This window comes from Pristiophorus japonicus, chromosome 3 (assembly GCF_044704955.1).
Source record: "Pristiophorus japonicus isolate sPriJap1 chromosome 3, sPriJap1.hap1, whole genome shotgun sequence".
In the NCBI taxonomy this organism is placed as follows: domain Eukaryota; kingdom Metazoa; phylum Chordata; class Chondrichthyes; family Pristiophoridae; genus Pristiophorus; species Pristiophorus japonicus.
Genome location: NC_091979.1, coordinates 10,919,127 through 10,936,066, shown reverse-complemented (window position 1 = coordinate 10,936,066; position 16,940 = coordinate 10,919,127). Strand labels below are relative to the sequence as shown.

General features: G+C 54.1%; 1 protein-coding gene across 1 annotated transcript in view; it reads right to left on the bottom strand.

The window, feature by feature from the left end:
- The window catches only part of LOC139260450 (acid-sensing ion channel 4-A-like), a 951,337-nt gene that overhangs the window by 28,983 nt on the left and 905,414 nt on the right, over positions 1-16,940 (bottom strand). Inside the window, exon 4 of the mRNA XM_070877013.1 lies at positions 15,118-15,274. Within this exon, the coding sequence (XP_070733114.1) occupies positions 15,118-15,274 (157 nt within the window). The remainder of the gene's footprint in view (positions 1-15,117; positions 15,275-16,940) is intronic.

Sequence of the window (16,940 nt, the reverse complement as noted above, 5' to 3'; positions counted from 1 at the left end):
TGTCTCACTGTCCCACTATCTCACTATCTCACACTGTCTCACTGTCCCACTATCTCACTATCTCACTATCCCACTGTCTCATTGTCCCACTGCCTCACTGTCTCACTGTCTGTCTCACTGTCTCACTGTCACACTGTCCCACTGTCTCCCTGTCTCACTGTCCCACTGTCTCACTTTCCCACTGTCCCACTGTCTCACTGTTCTACTGTCCCACTGCCTCAGCATCCCACTGTCTCACTGTCTCACCCTGTCTCACTCTCTCACTGTCTCACTGAGTCACTGTCTCACCCTGTCTGACTCTCTCACTGTCTCACTGAGTCACTGTCTCACTGTCCCACTGTCCCACTGTCTCACTTTCTCACTGCCCCACTGTCCCACTGTTCCAATGTCCCTCCGTCCCACTGTCCCACTGTCTCACTATCCCTCACTGTTGCATTGTCCTACTGTCTCAGACAGTCTCTCTGTCTCACTGTCTCACTGTCTCACGGTCTCACTGTCCCACTGCCCCACTTTCGCACTGTCTCACTTTCCCACTGTCCCACTGTCCCACTGTCGCACTGTCTCACTGTCCCATTGTCCCACTGTCTCACTGTTCCACTGTCCCCTGTCTCACTGTCCCACTGTCTCACTGTCTCACACTGTCCCACTGTCCCACTGTCACACTGTCCCACTGTTCCACTGTTCCACCGTCTCACTGACTCACTGTATCACACTGTCTCACTGTCTCACTGTCCCACTGTCCCACTGTCTCACTGACCCACTGTCTCACTGTCCCAATGTCTCACTGCCCCACTGTCTCAGCGTCCCACTGTCTCACTGTCCCACTGTCTCACACTGTCTCACTGTCGCACTGTCCCACTGTCCCACTGTCTCACTGTCTCACACAGTCTCTCTGTCTCACTGGCTCACGTACTCACTGTCTCATACTGTTCCACTGTCTCACTATCCCACTATTCCATTTCTCATTGCCCCACTGTCTCACTGTCTCACTCTCCCACTGTCTCACAGACTGTCTCACAGTCTGTCTCAATGTCCCACTGTCTCACTGTCCCGTGTCTCACTCTTTCACTGTCCCAATGTCTCAATGTCTCATGTCTCACTGTCCCACAATCCCACTGTCTCACTGTCCCACTGTCCCACTGTCTCACTGGTTTACTGTCCCACTGCCTCACTGTCTCACACTGTCCCCCTGTCCCACTGTTCCACTGTCTCACTGACTCACTGTATCACACTGTCTCACTGTCCCACTGTCTCACTATCCCTCATTGTTGCACTGTCCCACTGCCTCACTGTCTCACTTTCCCACTGTCTCACTGTCCCACTGTCTCACTGTCCCACTGTCCCACTGTCTCACTTTCTCACTGCCCCACTGTCCCACTGTTCCAATGTCCCTCCGTCCCACTGTCCCACTGTCTCACTATCCCTCACTGTTGCATTGTCCTACTGTCTCAGACAGTCTCTCTGTCTCACTGTCTCACTGTCTCACGGTCTCACTGTCCCACTGCCCCACTTTCGCACTGTCTCACTTTCCCACTGTCCCACTGTCCCACTGTCGCACTGTCTCACTGTCCCATTGTCCCACTGTCTCACTGTTCCACTGTCCCCTGTCTCACTGTCCCACTGTCTCACTGTCTCACACTGTCCCACTGTCCCACTGTCACACTGTCCCACTGTTCCACTGTTCCACCGTCTCACTGACTCACTGTATCACACTGTCTCACTGTCTCACTGTCCCACTGTCCCACTGTCTCACTGACCCACTGTCTCACTGTCCCAATGTCTCACTGCCCCACTGTCTCAGCGTCCCACTGTCTCACTGTCCCACTGTCTCACACTGTCTCACTGTCGCACTGTCCCACTGTCCCACTGTCTCACTGTCTCACACAGTCTCTCTGTCTCACTGGCTCACGTACTCACTGTCTCATACTGTTCCACTGTCTCACTATCCCACTATTCCATTTCTCATTGCCCCACTGTCTCACTGTCTCACTCTCCCACTGTCTCACAGACTGTCTCACAGTCTGTCTCAATGTCCCACTGTCTCACTGTCCCGTGTCTCACTCTTTCACTGTCCCAATGTCTCAATGTCTCATGTCTCACTGTCCCACAATCCCACTGTCTCACTGTCCCACTGTCCCACTGTCTCACTGGTTTACTGTCCCACTGCCTCACTGTCTCACACTGTCCCCCTGTCCCACTGTTCCACTGTCGCACTGACTCACTGTATCACACTGTCTCACTGTCCCACTGTCTCACTATCCCTCATTGTTGCACTGTCCCACTGCCTCACTGTCTCACTTTCCCACTGTCTCACTGTCCCACTGTCTCACTGTCTCACTGTCCCACTGACTCAATGTATCACACTGTCTCACTGTCTCATTCTGTCCCACTATCCAACTTTCCCACTATCTCACTGTCTCAGTGTCCCATTGTCCCACTGTCTCACTGTCCTCTGTCTCACTGTCCCATTGTCTCACTGTCTCACTGTCCCACTGTCCCACTGTTCCACTGTCCCACTGTCCCACTGTCTCACTGACTCACTGTATCACACTGTCTCACTCTCTCACTGTCCCACTGTCTCACTGTTTCACTGTCCTACTTTCTCACTTTCCCACTGTACCACTGTCTCACTGTCTCACATTCCCACTGTCCCACTGACTCACTGTATCACACTGGCTCACTTTCCCACTGTCTCACACGGTCCCACTGTCCCACTGTCCCACTGTCTCACTGACTCACTGAATCACACTGTCTCACTGCCTCACTGTCCTACTTTCTCACTTTCCCACTGTACCACTGTCTCACTGTCTCACATTCCCATTGTCCCACTGACTCACTGTATCACACTGTCTCACTGCCCCACTGTCTCACACGGTCCCACTGTCCCACTGTTCCACTGTCTCACTGACTCACTGTATCACACTGTCTCACTTTCCCACTGTCCCACTGTCTCACTGTCCCACTCTGTCACTGCCTCACACTGTCCCACTGTTCCACTGTCCCACTGTCTCACTGTCTCACACTGTCCCACTGTCCCACTGTCCCACTGTCTCACTGACTCACTGTATCACACTGTCTCACTTTCCCACTGTCTCACTGTCTCACTGTCCCACTTTCTCACTGTCTCACACTGTCCCACTGTCCCACTGTTCCACTCTCCCACTGTCTCACTGACTCACTGTATCACACTGTCTCACTTTCTCACTCTCCCACTGTCTCACTGTCCCACTGTCTAAATGATTCACTGTCTCACTGCCCCAATGTCTCACTGTCCCACTGTCCCACTGTCTCACTTTCTCACTGCACCACTGTCCCACTGTCCCAATGTCCCTCTATCCCACTGTCCCACTGTCTCACTATCCCTCACTGTCGCACTGTCCCACTGCCTCACTCTCTCACACAGTCTCTCTGTCTCACTGTCTCACTGTCTCATGGTCTCACTGTCCCACTGTCTCTCTGTCGCACTGTCCCACTGTCCCACTGTCTCACTTTCTCACTGCCCCACTGTCCCACTGTCCCAATGTCCCACTGTCTCACTATCCCTCACTGTCGCACTGTCCCACTGCATCATTGTCTCACACCGTCTCTCTGTCTCACTGTCTCACTGTCTCACGGTCTCACTGTCCCATGGTCTCACTGTCCCACTGTTGCACTGTCTCACTTTCCCACTGTCTCACTGTCCCACTGGCTCACTGTCTCACTGCCCCACTGTCCCACTTACTCACTGTATCACACTGTCTCACTGTCTCATTCTGTCCCACTGCCCCACTTTCCCACTATCTCAGTGTCTCAGTGTCCCGTTGTCCCACTGTCTCACTGTCCCACTGTCCTCTGTCTCACTGTCCCACTGTCTCAATGTCTCACACTGTCCCACTGTCCCACTGTTCCACTGTCTCACTGTCTCACTGTCTCACCCTGTCTCACTCTCTCACTGTCTCACACTGTCTCACACTGTCTCTCTCTCACTGTTCCACTGTCTCACTGTCTCACACAGTCTCACCCTGTCTCACTCTCTCACTGTCTCACACTTTCTCACTGTCTCACACAGTCTCACCCTGTCTCACTCTCTCACTGTATCACACTGTCTCACTGAATCACTGTCTCACTGTCTCATTGTCCCACTGTCCCACTGTCGCGCTGTCTCACTGTCTCACTGTCCCACTGTCCCACTGTCTCACTTGCTCACTGCGCCACTGTCCCACTGTCCCAATGTCCCTCTATCCCACTGTCCCACTGTCTCACTATCCCTCACTGTCGCACTATCCCACTGCCTCACTGTCTCACACAGTCTCTCTGTCTCACTGTCTCATGGTCTCACTGTCCCACTGTCTCTCTGTCGCACTGTCCCACTGTCCCACTGTCTCACTTTCTCACTGCCCCACTGTCCCACTGTCCCACTGTCTCACTATCCCTCACTGTCGCACTGTCCCACTGCCTCATTGTCTCACACAGTCTCTCTGTCTCACCGTCTCACGGTCTCACTTTCCCACTGTCTCACTGTCCCACTGGCTCACTGCCTCACTGCCCTACTGTCCCACTTACTCACTGTATCACACTGTCTCACTGTCTCATTCTGTCCCACTGCCCCACTTTCCCACTATCTCACTGTCTGTGTCCCATTGTCCCACTGTCTCACTGTCCCACTGTCATCTGTCTCACTGTCCCACTGTCTCACTGTCTCACACTGTCCCACTGTCCCACTGTTTCACTGTCCCACTGTCTCACTGACTCACTGTATCACACTGTCTCACTGTCTCACTGTCCCACAGTCCCGCTGTCTCACTGTCCCACTGTTCCACTGTCTCACTCTCTCACTGCCCCACTGTCCCGCTGTCCCACTGTCCCTCTGTCCCACTGTCTCACCGTCTCACTGCCCCCTGTCCCACTGTCGCACTGCCCCACTGTCCTCTGTCTCACTGTCTCACTGTCTCACACAGTCCCCCTGTCCCACTGCTCCACTGTCCCACTGTCTCGCCGACTCACTGTATCACACTGTCTCACTGTCTCACGCTGTCCCACTGTTCCACTGTCCCACTGCCTCACTGTCTCACTGTCTCACACTGTCCCACTGTTCCACTGTCCCACTGTCTCACTGACTCACTGTATCTCACTGTCCCACTGTCCCACTGTCCCACTGTCTCACTGTCCTACTTTCTCACTTTCCCACTGTCCCACTGTCTCATGGTCCCACTGTCCCACTGTCGCACTTCCCCACTCTCTCACTGTCTCACTGTCTGTCCCACTGTCCCTCTGTCCCACTGACCCACTGTCTCACTGATCCACTGTCTCACTGTCCCACTTTCTCAGTGTCCCACTGTCTCATTCTCTCACTGTCCCACTGTCTCACTGTCTCACTGTCCCACTGTCCCACTGTCTCACTGACCCACTGTCTCACTGTCCCACTGTCTCACTTTCCCACTGTCCCACTGTCTCACTGTTCCACTGTCCCACTGTTGCATTATCCCACTGACTCACAGTCTCACTCTCCCACTGTCCTCTGTCTCACTGTCTCACTGTCTCACTGTCTCAGCATCCCACTGTCTCACTGTCTCACCCTGTCTCACCCTGTCTCACTCTCTCACTGTCTCACTGAGTCACTGCCTCACGATCCCACTGTCCCACTGTCTCACTTTCTCACTGCCTCACTGTCCCACTGTTCCAATGTCCCTCCGTCCCACTGTCCCACTGTCTCACTATCCCTCACTGTTGCATTGTCCTACTGTCTCAGACAGTCTTTCTGTCTCACTGTCTCACTTTCCCACTGTCGCACTGTCCCACTGTTTCATATTCCCACTGTCTCACGGTCCCAATGTCCCACTGTCTCACTTTCCCACTCTCTCACTGCCTCACTGTCTGTCCCACTGTCCCACTGTCTCACTGTCTCACCGTCGCACTGTCTCACTGTCCCATTGTCCCACTGTCTCACTGTCCCACTGTCCCCTGTCTCACTGTCCCACTGTCTCACTGTCTCACACTGTCCCACTGTTCCACTGTTCCACTGTCTCACTGACTCACTGTATCACACTGTCTCACTGTCTCACTGCCCCACTGTCTCACTGTCTCACTGTCCCACTGACTCACTGTCCCACTGTCCTACTTTCCCACTTTCCCACTGTCCCACTGTCTCACTGTTTCACATTCCCACTGTCTCACGGTCCCTCTGTCCCACTGTCTCACTTTCCCACTCTCTCACTGTCTCACTGTCTGTCCCACTGTCCCACTGTCTCACTGTCTAACCGTCTCACTGTCTCACTGTCCCACTGTCCCACTGTCTCACTGACCCACTGTCTCACTGTCCCAATGTCTCACTGCCCCACTGTCTCAGCGTCCCACTGTCTCACTGTCCCACTGTCTCACTGTCTCACACTGCCTCACTGTCGCACTGTCCCACTGTCCCACTGTCTCACTGTCTCACACAGTCTCTCTGTCTCACTGGCTCACATTCTCACTGTCTCATACTGTTCCACTGTCTCACTATCCCACTATTCCACTTTCTCATTGTCCCACTGTCTCACTGTCTTACTGTCCCACTGTCTCACAGTCTGTCTCAATGTCCCACTGTCTCACTGTCTCACTGTCCCGTGTCTCACTCTTTCACTGTTCCAATGTCTCATGTCTCACTGTCCCACAATCCCACTGTCTCACTGTCCCACTGCCACACTGTCTCACTGGCTTACTGTCCCACTGCCTCACTGTCTCACACTGTCCCCCTGTCCCACTGTTCCACTGTTCCACTGTCTCACTGACTCACTGTAATACACTGTCTCACTGTCTCAGCGTCCCACTGTCTCACTGTCTCACTATTCCAGTGTCTCACTGTCTCACACAGTCTTTCTGTCTCACTGTCCCACTGCCGGACTGTCTCACTGTCTCATTGTCTCATACTGTCCCACTTTCCCACTGCATCACTGTCTCACTGTCCCACTGTCGTACTGTCCCACTGTCTCACTGTCCCACTGTCCCACTGTCCTCTGCCTCACTGTCACACTGTCCCACTGTCTCACTGTCTCACACTGTCCCATTGTCTCACTGTCCCACTGTCCCACTTTCTCACTGTCCCACTGTCCCACTGTCTCAGCATCCCACTGTCTCACGGTCTTACTGTCCCACTGTCTCCGCATCCCACTGTCTCACCCTGTCTCACTCTCTCACTGTCTCACACTGTCTCACTAAGTCACTTTCTCACTGTCTCATTGTCCCACTGTCACACTGTCTCACTGCCTCACTGTCTCACGGTGCCACTGTCCCACTTTCTCACTACCCCGCTGTCCCACTGTCCCAATGTCCCTTCGTCCCACTGTCCCACTGTCTCACTATCCCTCACTGTCGCACTGTTCCACTGCCTCACTGTCTCACACAGTCTCTCTGTCTCACTGTCTCACTGTCTCACTGTCCCACTATCTCACTGTCTCAGTGTCACATTGTCCCACTGTCTCACTGTCCTCTGTCTCACTGTCCCATTGTCTCACTGTCCCACTGTCCCACTGTCCCACTGTCTCACTGACTCACTGTATCACATTGTCTCACTGTCTCACTGTCCCACTGTCTCACTGTCTCACTTTCCTACTTTCTCACTTTCCCACTGTCCCACTGTCTCACTGTCTCACATTCCCACTGTCCCACTGACTCACTGTATCACACTCTCTCACTGTCTCACACTGTCCCACTGTTCCACTGTCCCACTGTCTCACACTGTCCCACTGTCCCACTGTCTCACTGACTCACTGTATCACACTGTCTCACTTTCCCACTGTCTCACTGTCTCACTGTCCCACTGTCTCACTGCCTCACACTGTTCCACTGTCCCACTGTCTCACTGTATCACACTGTCTCAATTTCTCACTGTCCCACTGTCCCACTGTCTCACTGTCCTACTTTCTCACTTTCCCACTGTCCCACTGTCTCACATTCCCACTGTCCCACTGTCTCACTTTCCAACTCTCTCACTATCTCACTGTCTGTCCCACTGTCCCTCTGTCCCACTGTCTCACTGTCCCACTGTCCCACTGTCTAAATGATTCACTGTCTCACTGTCCCAATGTCTCACTGTCCCACTGTCTCAGTGTCCCACTGTCTCACTGTCTCACTGTCCCACTGTCCCAATGTCCCTCCGTCCCACTGTCCCACTGTCTCACTATCCCTCACTGTCGCACTGTCCCACTGCCTCACTGTCTCACACAGTCTCTCTGTCTCACTGTCTCACTGCCCCACTTTCCCACTGTCTCACTGTCCCACTGTCTTACTGTCCGACTGTCTCACTGTCTCACTGTCCCATTGCCCCACTTTCCCACTATCTCACTGTCTCAGTGTCCCATTGTCCCACTGTCTCACTGTCCTCTGTCTCACTGTCCCATTGTTTCACTGTCTCACTGTCCCATATCCCACTGTTCCACTGTCCCACTGTCTCACTGACTCACTGTATCACACTGTCTCACTGTCTCATTGTCCAACTGTCCCACTGTCTCACTGTCTGACTGTCCTACTTTCTCACTTTCCCACTGTCCCACTGTCTCACTGCCTCACATTCCCACTGTCCCACTGACTCACTGTATCATACTGTCTCACTGTCCCATGTCTCGTGTCCCATTGTCGCACTGTCCCACTGTCTCACTGTCTCACTGTCCCGTGTCTCACTCTCTCACTGTCCCAATATCTCGTGTCTTACTGTGCCACTGTCCCATTGTCTCTCTGTCTCACTGATTCACTCTCCCACTGTCCCACTGTCCCACTGTCCCACTGTCTCACTGCCTGTCTCACTGTCCCACTATCTCACACTGTCTCACTGTCCCACGATCTCACTATCTCACTATCCCACTGTCTCATTGTCCCACTGTCTCACTGTCTGTCTCACTGTCCCACTGTCCCACTGTCGCACTGTCTCACTTTCCCACTGTCGCACTGTCCCACTTTCCACTTTCGCACTGTCCCACTGTCCCACTGTTGCATTGTCCCACTGACTCACTGTCTCACTGTCCCACTGTCCTCTGTCTCACTGTCTCACTGTCTCAGCATCCCACCGTCTCACTGTCTCACCCTGTCTCACCCTGTCTCACCCTGTCTTACTGTCTCACTGAGTCACTGTCTCACTGTCTCATTGTCCCTCTGTCCCACTGTCGCACTGTCCCACTGTCGCACTGTCCCACTGTCCCACTGTCTCACTTTCTCACTGGCCCACTGTCCCACTGTTCCAATGTCCCTCCGTCCCACTGTCCCACTGTCTCACTATCCCTCACCGTCGCATTGTCCTACTGTCTCAGACAGTCTCTCTGTCTCACTGTCTCACGGTCTCACGGTCTCACTGTCCCACTGTCCCACTGTCGCACTGTCTCACTTTCCCACTGTCCCACTGTCCCACTGTCGCACTATCTAACTGTCTCATTCTGTCCCACTGCCCCACTTTCCCACTATCTCACTGTCTCAATGACCCATTGTCCCACTGTCTCACACTGTCTCACTGTCCCACTGTCCCACTGTCTCACTGACTCACTGTATCACACTGTCTCATTGTCCCACTGTCTCACTATCTCACTGTCCCACTGTCTCGCTGTCTCAATGTCCCGTGCCTCACTCTCTCACTGTCCCATGTCTCGTGTCTCATTGTCGCACTGTCCCACTGTCCTCTGTCTCACTGTCTCACTGTCTCAGCATCCCACCGTCTCACTGTCTCACCCTGTCTCACCCTGTCTCACCCTGTCTCACTGTCCCGTGTCTCACTCTCTCACTGTCCCAATATCTCGTGTCTTACTGTGCCACTGTCCCATTGTCTCTCTGTCTCACTGATTCACTCTCCCACTGTCTCACTGTCTCACTGTCTCACTGTCCCACTGTCCCACTGTCTCACTGTCCCACTATCTCACACTGTCTCACTGTCCCACTATCTCACTATCTCACTATCCCACTGTCTCATTGTCCCACTGTCTCACTGTCTGTCTCACTGTCTCACTTTCTCACTGTCACACTGTCTCACTGTCCCACTGTCTCACTGTCCCACTGTCTCACTTTCCCACTGTCCCACTGTCCCACTGTTGCATTGTCCCACTGACTCACTGTCTCACTGTCCCACTGTCCTCTGTCTCACTGTCTCAGCATCCCACCGTCTCACTGTCTCACCCTGTCTCACCCTGTCTTACTGTCTCACTGAGTCACTGTCTCACTGTCTCATTGTCCCTCTGTCCCACTGTCGCACTGTCCCACTGTCCCACTGTCGCACTGTCCCACTGTCCCACTTTCTCACTGCCCCACTGTCCCACTGTTCCAATGTCCCTCCGTCCCACTGTCCCACTGTCTCACTATCCCTCACTGTCGCATTGTCCTACTGTCTCAGACAGTCTCTCTGTCTCACTGTCTCACGGTCTCACTTTCCCACTGTCGCACTGTCCCACTGTCCCACTGTCGCACTATCTAACTGTCTCATTCTGTCCCACTGCCCCACTGTCTCACTATCTCACTGTCCCACTGTCTCACTGTCTCAATGTCCCGTGCCTCACTCTCTCACTGTCCCATGTCTCGTGTCTCATTGTCGCACTGTCCCACTGTCTCACTGTCTCACTGTCCCGTGTCTCACTCTCTCACTGTCCCAATATCTCGTGTCTTACTGTGCCACTGTCCCATTGTCTCTCTATCTCACTGATTCACTCTCCCACTGTCTCACTGTCTCACTGTCTCACTGTCCCACTGTCCCACTGTCTCACTGTCTGTCTCACTGTCTCACTGTCCCACTATCTCACACTGTCTCACTGTCCCACTATCTCACTATCTCACTATCCCACTGTCTCATTGTCCCACTGTCTCACTGTCTGTCTCACTGTCTCACTTTCTTACTGTCACACTGTCTCACTACTGTCTCACTGTCCCACTGTCTCACTTTCCCACTGTCCCACTGTCTCACTGTCTCACTGTCGCACTGTCCCACTGTTGCATTGTCCCACTGACTCACTGTCTCACTGTCCCACTGTCCTCTGTCTCACTGTCTCACTGTCTCAGCATCCCACCGTCTCACTGTCTCACCCTGTCTCACCCTGTCTCATCCTGTCTTACTGTCTCACTGAGTCACTGTCTCACTGTCTCACTGTCTCATTGTCCCTCTGTCCCACTGTCGCACTGTCCCACTGTCCCACTGTTGCACTGTCCCACTGTCTCACTTTCTCACTGCCCCACTGTCCCACTGTTCCAAAGTCATTCCGTCCCACTGTCTCAGTATCCCTCACTGTCGCATTGTCCTACTGTCTCAGAGAGTCTCTCTGTCTCACTGTCTCACGGTCTCACGGTCTCACTGTCTCACTGTCCCACTGTCGCACTGTCCCACTGTCCCACTGTCGCACTATCTAACTGTCTTATTCTGTCCCACTGCCCCACTTTCCCACTATCTCACTGTCTCAATGACCCATTGTCCCACTGTCTCACACTGTCCCACTGTCCCACTGTCTCACTGACTCACTGTATCACACTGTCTCACTGTCCCACTGTCTCACTGTCTCACTTTCCCACTCTCTCACTGTCTCACTGTCTGTCCCACTGCCCCTCTGTCCTACTGCCCCACTGTCTCACTGCCTCACTGTCTCACTGTCCCACTGTCCCACTGTCTCACTGACCCACTGTCTCACTGTCCCAATGTCTCACTGTCCCACTGTTCCACTGTCCCACTGTCCCACTGTCTCACTGACTCACTGTATCACACTGTCTCATTGTCCCACTGTCTCACTATCTCACTGTCCCACTGTCTCACTGTCTCAATGTCCCGTGCCTCACTCTCTCACTGTCCCATGTCTCGTGTCTCATTGTCGCACTGTCCCACTGTCTCACTGTCTCACTGTCCCGTGTCTCACTCTCTCACTGTCCCAATATCTCGTGTCTTACTGTGCCACTGTCCCATTGTCTCTCTATCTCACTGATTCACTCTCCCACTGGCTCACTGTCTCACTGTCTCACTGTCCCACTGTCTCACTGTCTGTCTCACTGTCTCACTGTCCCACTATCACACACTGTCTCACTGTCCCACTATCTCACTATCTCACTATCCCACTGTCTCATTGTCCCACTGTCTCACTGTCTGTCTCACTGTCTCACTTTCTCACTGTCACACTGTCTCACTGTCCCACTGTCTCACTGTCCCACTGTCTCACTTTCCCACTGTCCCACTGTCTCACTGTCTCACTGTCGCACTGTCCCACTGTTGCATTGTCCCACTGACTCACTGTCTCACTGTCCCACTGTCCTCTGTCTCACTGTCTCACTGTCTCAGCATCCCACCGTCTCACTGTCTCACCCTGTCTCACCCTGTCTCACCCTGTCTTACTGTCTCACTGAGTCACTGTCTCACTGTCTCATTGTCCCTCTGTCCCACTGTCGCACTGTCCCACTGTCCCACTGTCGCACTGTCCCACTGTCCCACTGTCTCACTTTCTCACTGCCCCACTGTCCCACTGTTCCAATGTCCCTCCATCCCACTGTCTCACTATCCCTCACTGTCGCATTGTCCTACTGTCTCAGAGAGTCTCTCTGTCTCACTGTCTCACGGTCTCACGGTCTCACGGTCTCACTGTCCCACTATCGCACTGTCCCACTGTCCCACTGTCGCACTATCTAACTGTCTCATTCTGTCCCACTGCCCCACTTTCCCACTATCTCACTGTCTCAATGACCCATTGTCCCACTGTCTCACACTGTCCCACTGTCCCACTGTCCCACTGTCTCACTGACTCACTGTATCACACTGTCTCACTGTCCCACTGTCTCACTTTCCCACTCTCTCACTGTCTGTCCCACTGCCCCTCTGTCCTACTGCCCCACTGTCTCACTGTCTCACTGTCTCACTGTCCCACTGTCCCACTGTCTCACTGACCCACTGTCTCACTGTCCCAATGTCTCACTGTCCCACTGTCTCAGCATCCCACTGTCCCACCGTCTCACACAGTCTCTCTGTCTCACTGGCTCACGTTCTCACTGTCTCATACTGTTCCACTGTCTCACTATCCCACTATTCCACTTTCCCATTGTCCCACTGTCTCACTCTCTCACTGTACCACTGTCTCACTGTCTCACTTACCCGTGCCTCACTCTCTCACTGTCCCATGTCTCGTGTCTCACTGTCGCACTGTCCCACTGTCTCACTGTCTTACTGTCTCACTGTCCCGTGCCTCACTCTCTCACTGTCCCATGTCTCGTGTCTCACTGTCGCACTGTCCCACTGTCTCACTGTCTCACTGTCTCACTGTCCCGTGTCTCACTCTCTCACTGTCCCAATATCTCGTGTCTTACTGTCCCACTGTCCCACTGACTCTCTGTCTGACTGTTTCACTCTCCCACTGTCTCACTGTCTCACTCTCCCACTGTCTCAGCGTCCCACTGTCTCACTGTCCCACTGTCCCACTTTCTCACTGTCTGTATCACTATCTCACTGTCCCACTGTCCCACTGCCTCACTGTCTCACTGTCTCACTGTTCCACTGTCTCACTGTCTGTCGCACTGTCTCACTGTCCCACTGTCTCACTATCTCAAACTGTCTCACTGTCTCACTGTCTGTCTCACTGTCTCACTTTCTCACTGTCCCACTGTCCCACTGTCTCACTGTCTCACTGTCCCACTGTCTCACTGTCTCACTGTCCCACTGTCTCACACTGTCTCACTGTCTCACTGTCTCACTGTCCCACTGTCTCACACTGTCTCACTGTCTCACTGTCTCACTGTCTCACTGTCCCACTGTCTCACACTGTCTCACTGTCTCGCTGTCTCACTGCCTCTGCGTCTTCAAAACTTAACAAACTGATCCAGGACAAAGCAGCCCACTTGATCGGCACCCCATCCACCACCTTCAACATTCACTCCCTCCACCTGACCCTGACCCTCGCCCTGACCCTCGCCCTGACCTTCGCACTGACCCTCGCCCTGACTCTCGCCCTGACCCACACCCTGACCCTGACCCTCGCCCTGACCTTCGCCCTGACCCTCGCCCTGACCCACACCCTGACCCTGACCCTCGCCCTGACCTTCGCCCTGACCCTGACCCTGATCCTCGCCCTGACCCTCGCCCTGACCTTCGCCCTGACCCTCGCCCTGACTCTCGCCCTGACCCACACCCTGACCCTGACCCTCGCCCTGACCTTCGCCCTGACCTTCGCACTGACCCTCGCCCTGACTCTCGCCCTGACCCACACCCTGACCCTGACCCTCGCCCTGACCTTCGCCCTGACCCTCGCCCTGACCCACACCCTGACCCTGAACCTCGCCCTGATCTTCGCCCTGACCCTGACCCTGACCCTCGCCCTGACCCTCGCCCTGACCCTCGCCCTGACCCACACCCTGACCCTCGCCCTGATTCTCGCCCTGACCTTCGCCCTGACCCTCGCCCTGACCCTCGCCCTGACCCACACCCTGACCCTGACCCTTGCCCTGACCCTCGCACTGACCCTCGCCCTGACCCTCGCCCTGACCCTCGCCCTGACCTTCGCCCTGACACTCGCCCTGACACTCGCCCTGACCCTCGCCCTGACTCTCGCCCTGACCCACACCCTGACCCTGACCCTTGCTTTGACCTTCGCCCTGACCCTCGCACTGACCCTCACTTTGACCTTCGCTATGATCCTCGCCCTGACATTTGCCTTGAACCTCACCCTGACCCTGTCCCTCGTAGTGACACTCGCCCTGACCTCCTGACCCTCGTTCTGACCCCCTGAAACTTGCCCTGAACTTGCCCTGATCCTTGTCCTGACCTGCTGACACTCGCCCTGACCACGCGCTGAGCCCCTGACCCTCGCTCTGACCTCGCCCTTACCCCGACCCTCGCTCTGACTACGCCCTGACCGCCTGACCCTCGCCCTGACCTCAACCTGACTCCCTCATCGTCGCCCTGACCTCGCCCTGACCCCTTGTTCCTCGCCCTGACTACGCGCTGAGCCCCTGACCCTCGCTCTGACCTCGCCCTTACCCCCGACCCTCGCTCTGACCCCACCCTGACCCCCTGACCCTCGCGCTAACCCTCGCCCTGACACTCATGCTGACCCTCGCCCTGACCCCCTCACCCTCACCCTGACCCTCACACTGATTCTCGTGATGACACTCGCACTGACCCCCTGACCCTCGCCCTGAAGCCCTGACCCTCGCCATCACCCTCACCCGTACCTGGCATGTGTACCATGCGGCACTGGCATTTCTGCAGTATAGCCTGCTTCTCGCACTGGATGCGACACGCCGTCAAGCTGTAGTTGTCATAACCATCAGCCTGGTTTGCCGACATCTCCGACCTGCAATTTCCCCAGGGATGGGGCAAGTACGTCAACTAAATGCAAACAATTTAAGGAAAGAGAAAGAGATTAACACACTACAACCATTCAAATCATCCACTGCCTCCTATCAAACACTCCCAGGGCAGGTACAGGGGGTTAGATACAGAGTAAATCTCCCTCTACACTGTCCCATCAAACACTCCCAGGGCAGGTACAGGGGGTTAGATACAGAGTAAAGCTCCCTCTACACTGTCCCATCAAACACTCCCAGGGCAGGTACAGCATGGGGTTAGATAGAGACTAAAATTCCCTCTACACTGTCTCATCAAACACTCCCAGGACAGGTAGAGCAAGGGTTAGATACAGAGTACAACTCCCTCTACACTGTCCCATCAAACACTCCCAGGACAGGTACAGCACGGGTTAGATACAGAGTAAAGCTCCCTCTACACTGTCCCATCAAACACTCCCAGGGCAGGTACAGCACGGGGTTAGATACAGAGTAAAGCTCCCTCTACACTGTCCCATCAAACACTCCCAGGGCAGGTACAGGGGGTTAGATACAGAGTAAAGCTCCCTCTACACTGTCCCATCAAACACTCCCAGGGCAGGTACAGCACGGGGTTAGATACAGAGTACAACTCCCTCTACACTGTCCCATCAAACACTCCCAGGACAGGTACAGCACGGGTTAGATACAGAGTAAAGCTCCCTCTACACTGTCCCATCAAACACTCCCAGGGCAGGTACAGCACGGGGTTAGATACAGAGTAAAGCTCCCTCTACACTGTCCCATCAAACACTCAGGGCGGGTACAGGGGGTTAGATAGAGTAAAGCTCCCTCTACACTGTCCCATCAAACACTCCCAGGGCAGGTACAGCACGGGTTAGATACAGAGTAAAGCTCCCTCTACACTGTCCCATCAAACACTCCCAGGGCAGGTACAGCATGGGGCTAGATACAGACTAAAGCTCCCTCTACACTGTCCCATCAAACACTCCCAGGGCAGGTACAGCACGGGTTAGATACAGAGTAAAGCTCCCTCTACACTGTCCCATCAAACACTCCCAGGGCAGGTACAGGGGGTTAGATACAGAGTAAAGCTCCCTCTACACTGTCCCATCAAACACTCCCAGGACAGGTATAGCACGGGTTAGATACAGAGTAAAGCTCCCTCTACACTGTCCCATCACACTCCCAGGGCAGGTACAGCACGGGGTTAGATACAAAGTAAAGCTCATTCCACACAAGAGCTTAAGAAGATAAGAAATAGGAGCAGGAGTCGACCATTCGGCCCCTCGAACCTGCTCCGCCATTTAATAAGTTCATAGAATCATAGAAATTTACAGAGAAGAAGGAGGCAATTTCGGCCCATCGTGTCCGACCGACCGACACGGCCTTCGGTCAGCAGCCCTGAAGGTTACATATAAACCTGTGAACAATGAACAATGATGGAAATGTAAAGAGCACCCAGCCCAACCAGTCCCCCTCACACAACTGCGACACCCCTTATACTGAAACATTCTACACTCCACCCCAACCGGAGCCATGGGATCTCCTGGGAGAGGCAAAAACCAGATAAAAGCCCAGGCCAATTGGGGAAAAAAATATGGGTAAATTCCTCTCCGACCCATCCAGGCGATCAAAACTAGTCCAGGAGATCACCCTGGCTGTATTCGATTCGCTGCCGCACTTACTATCGTATCATGCCTATCTTC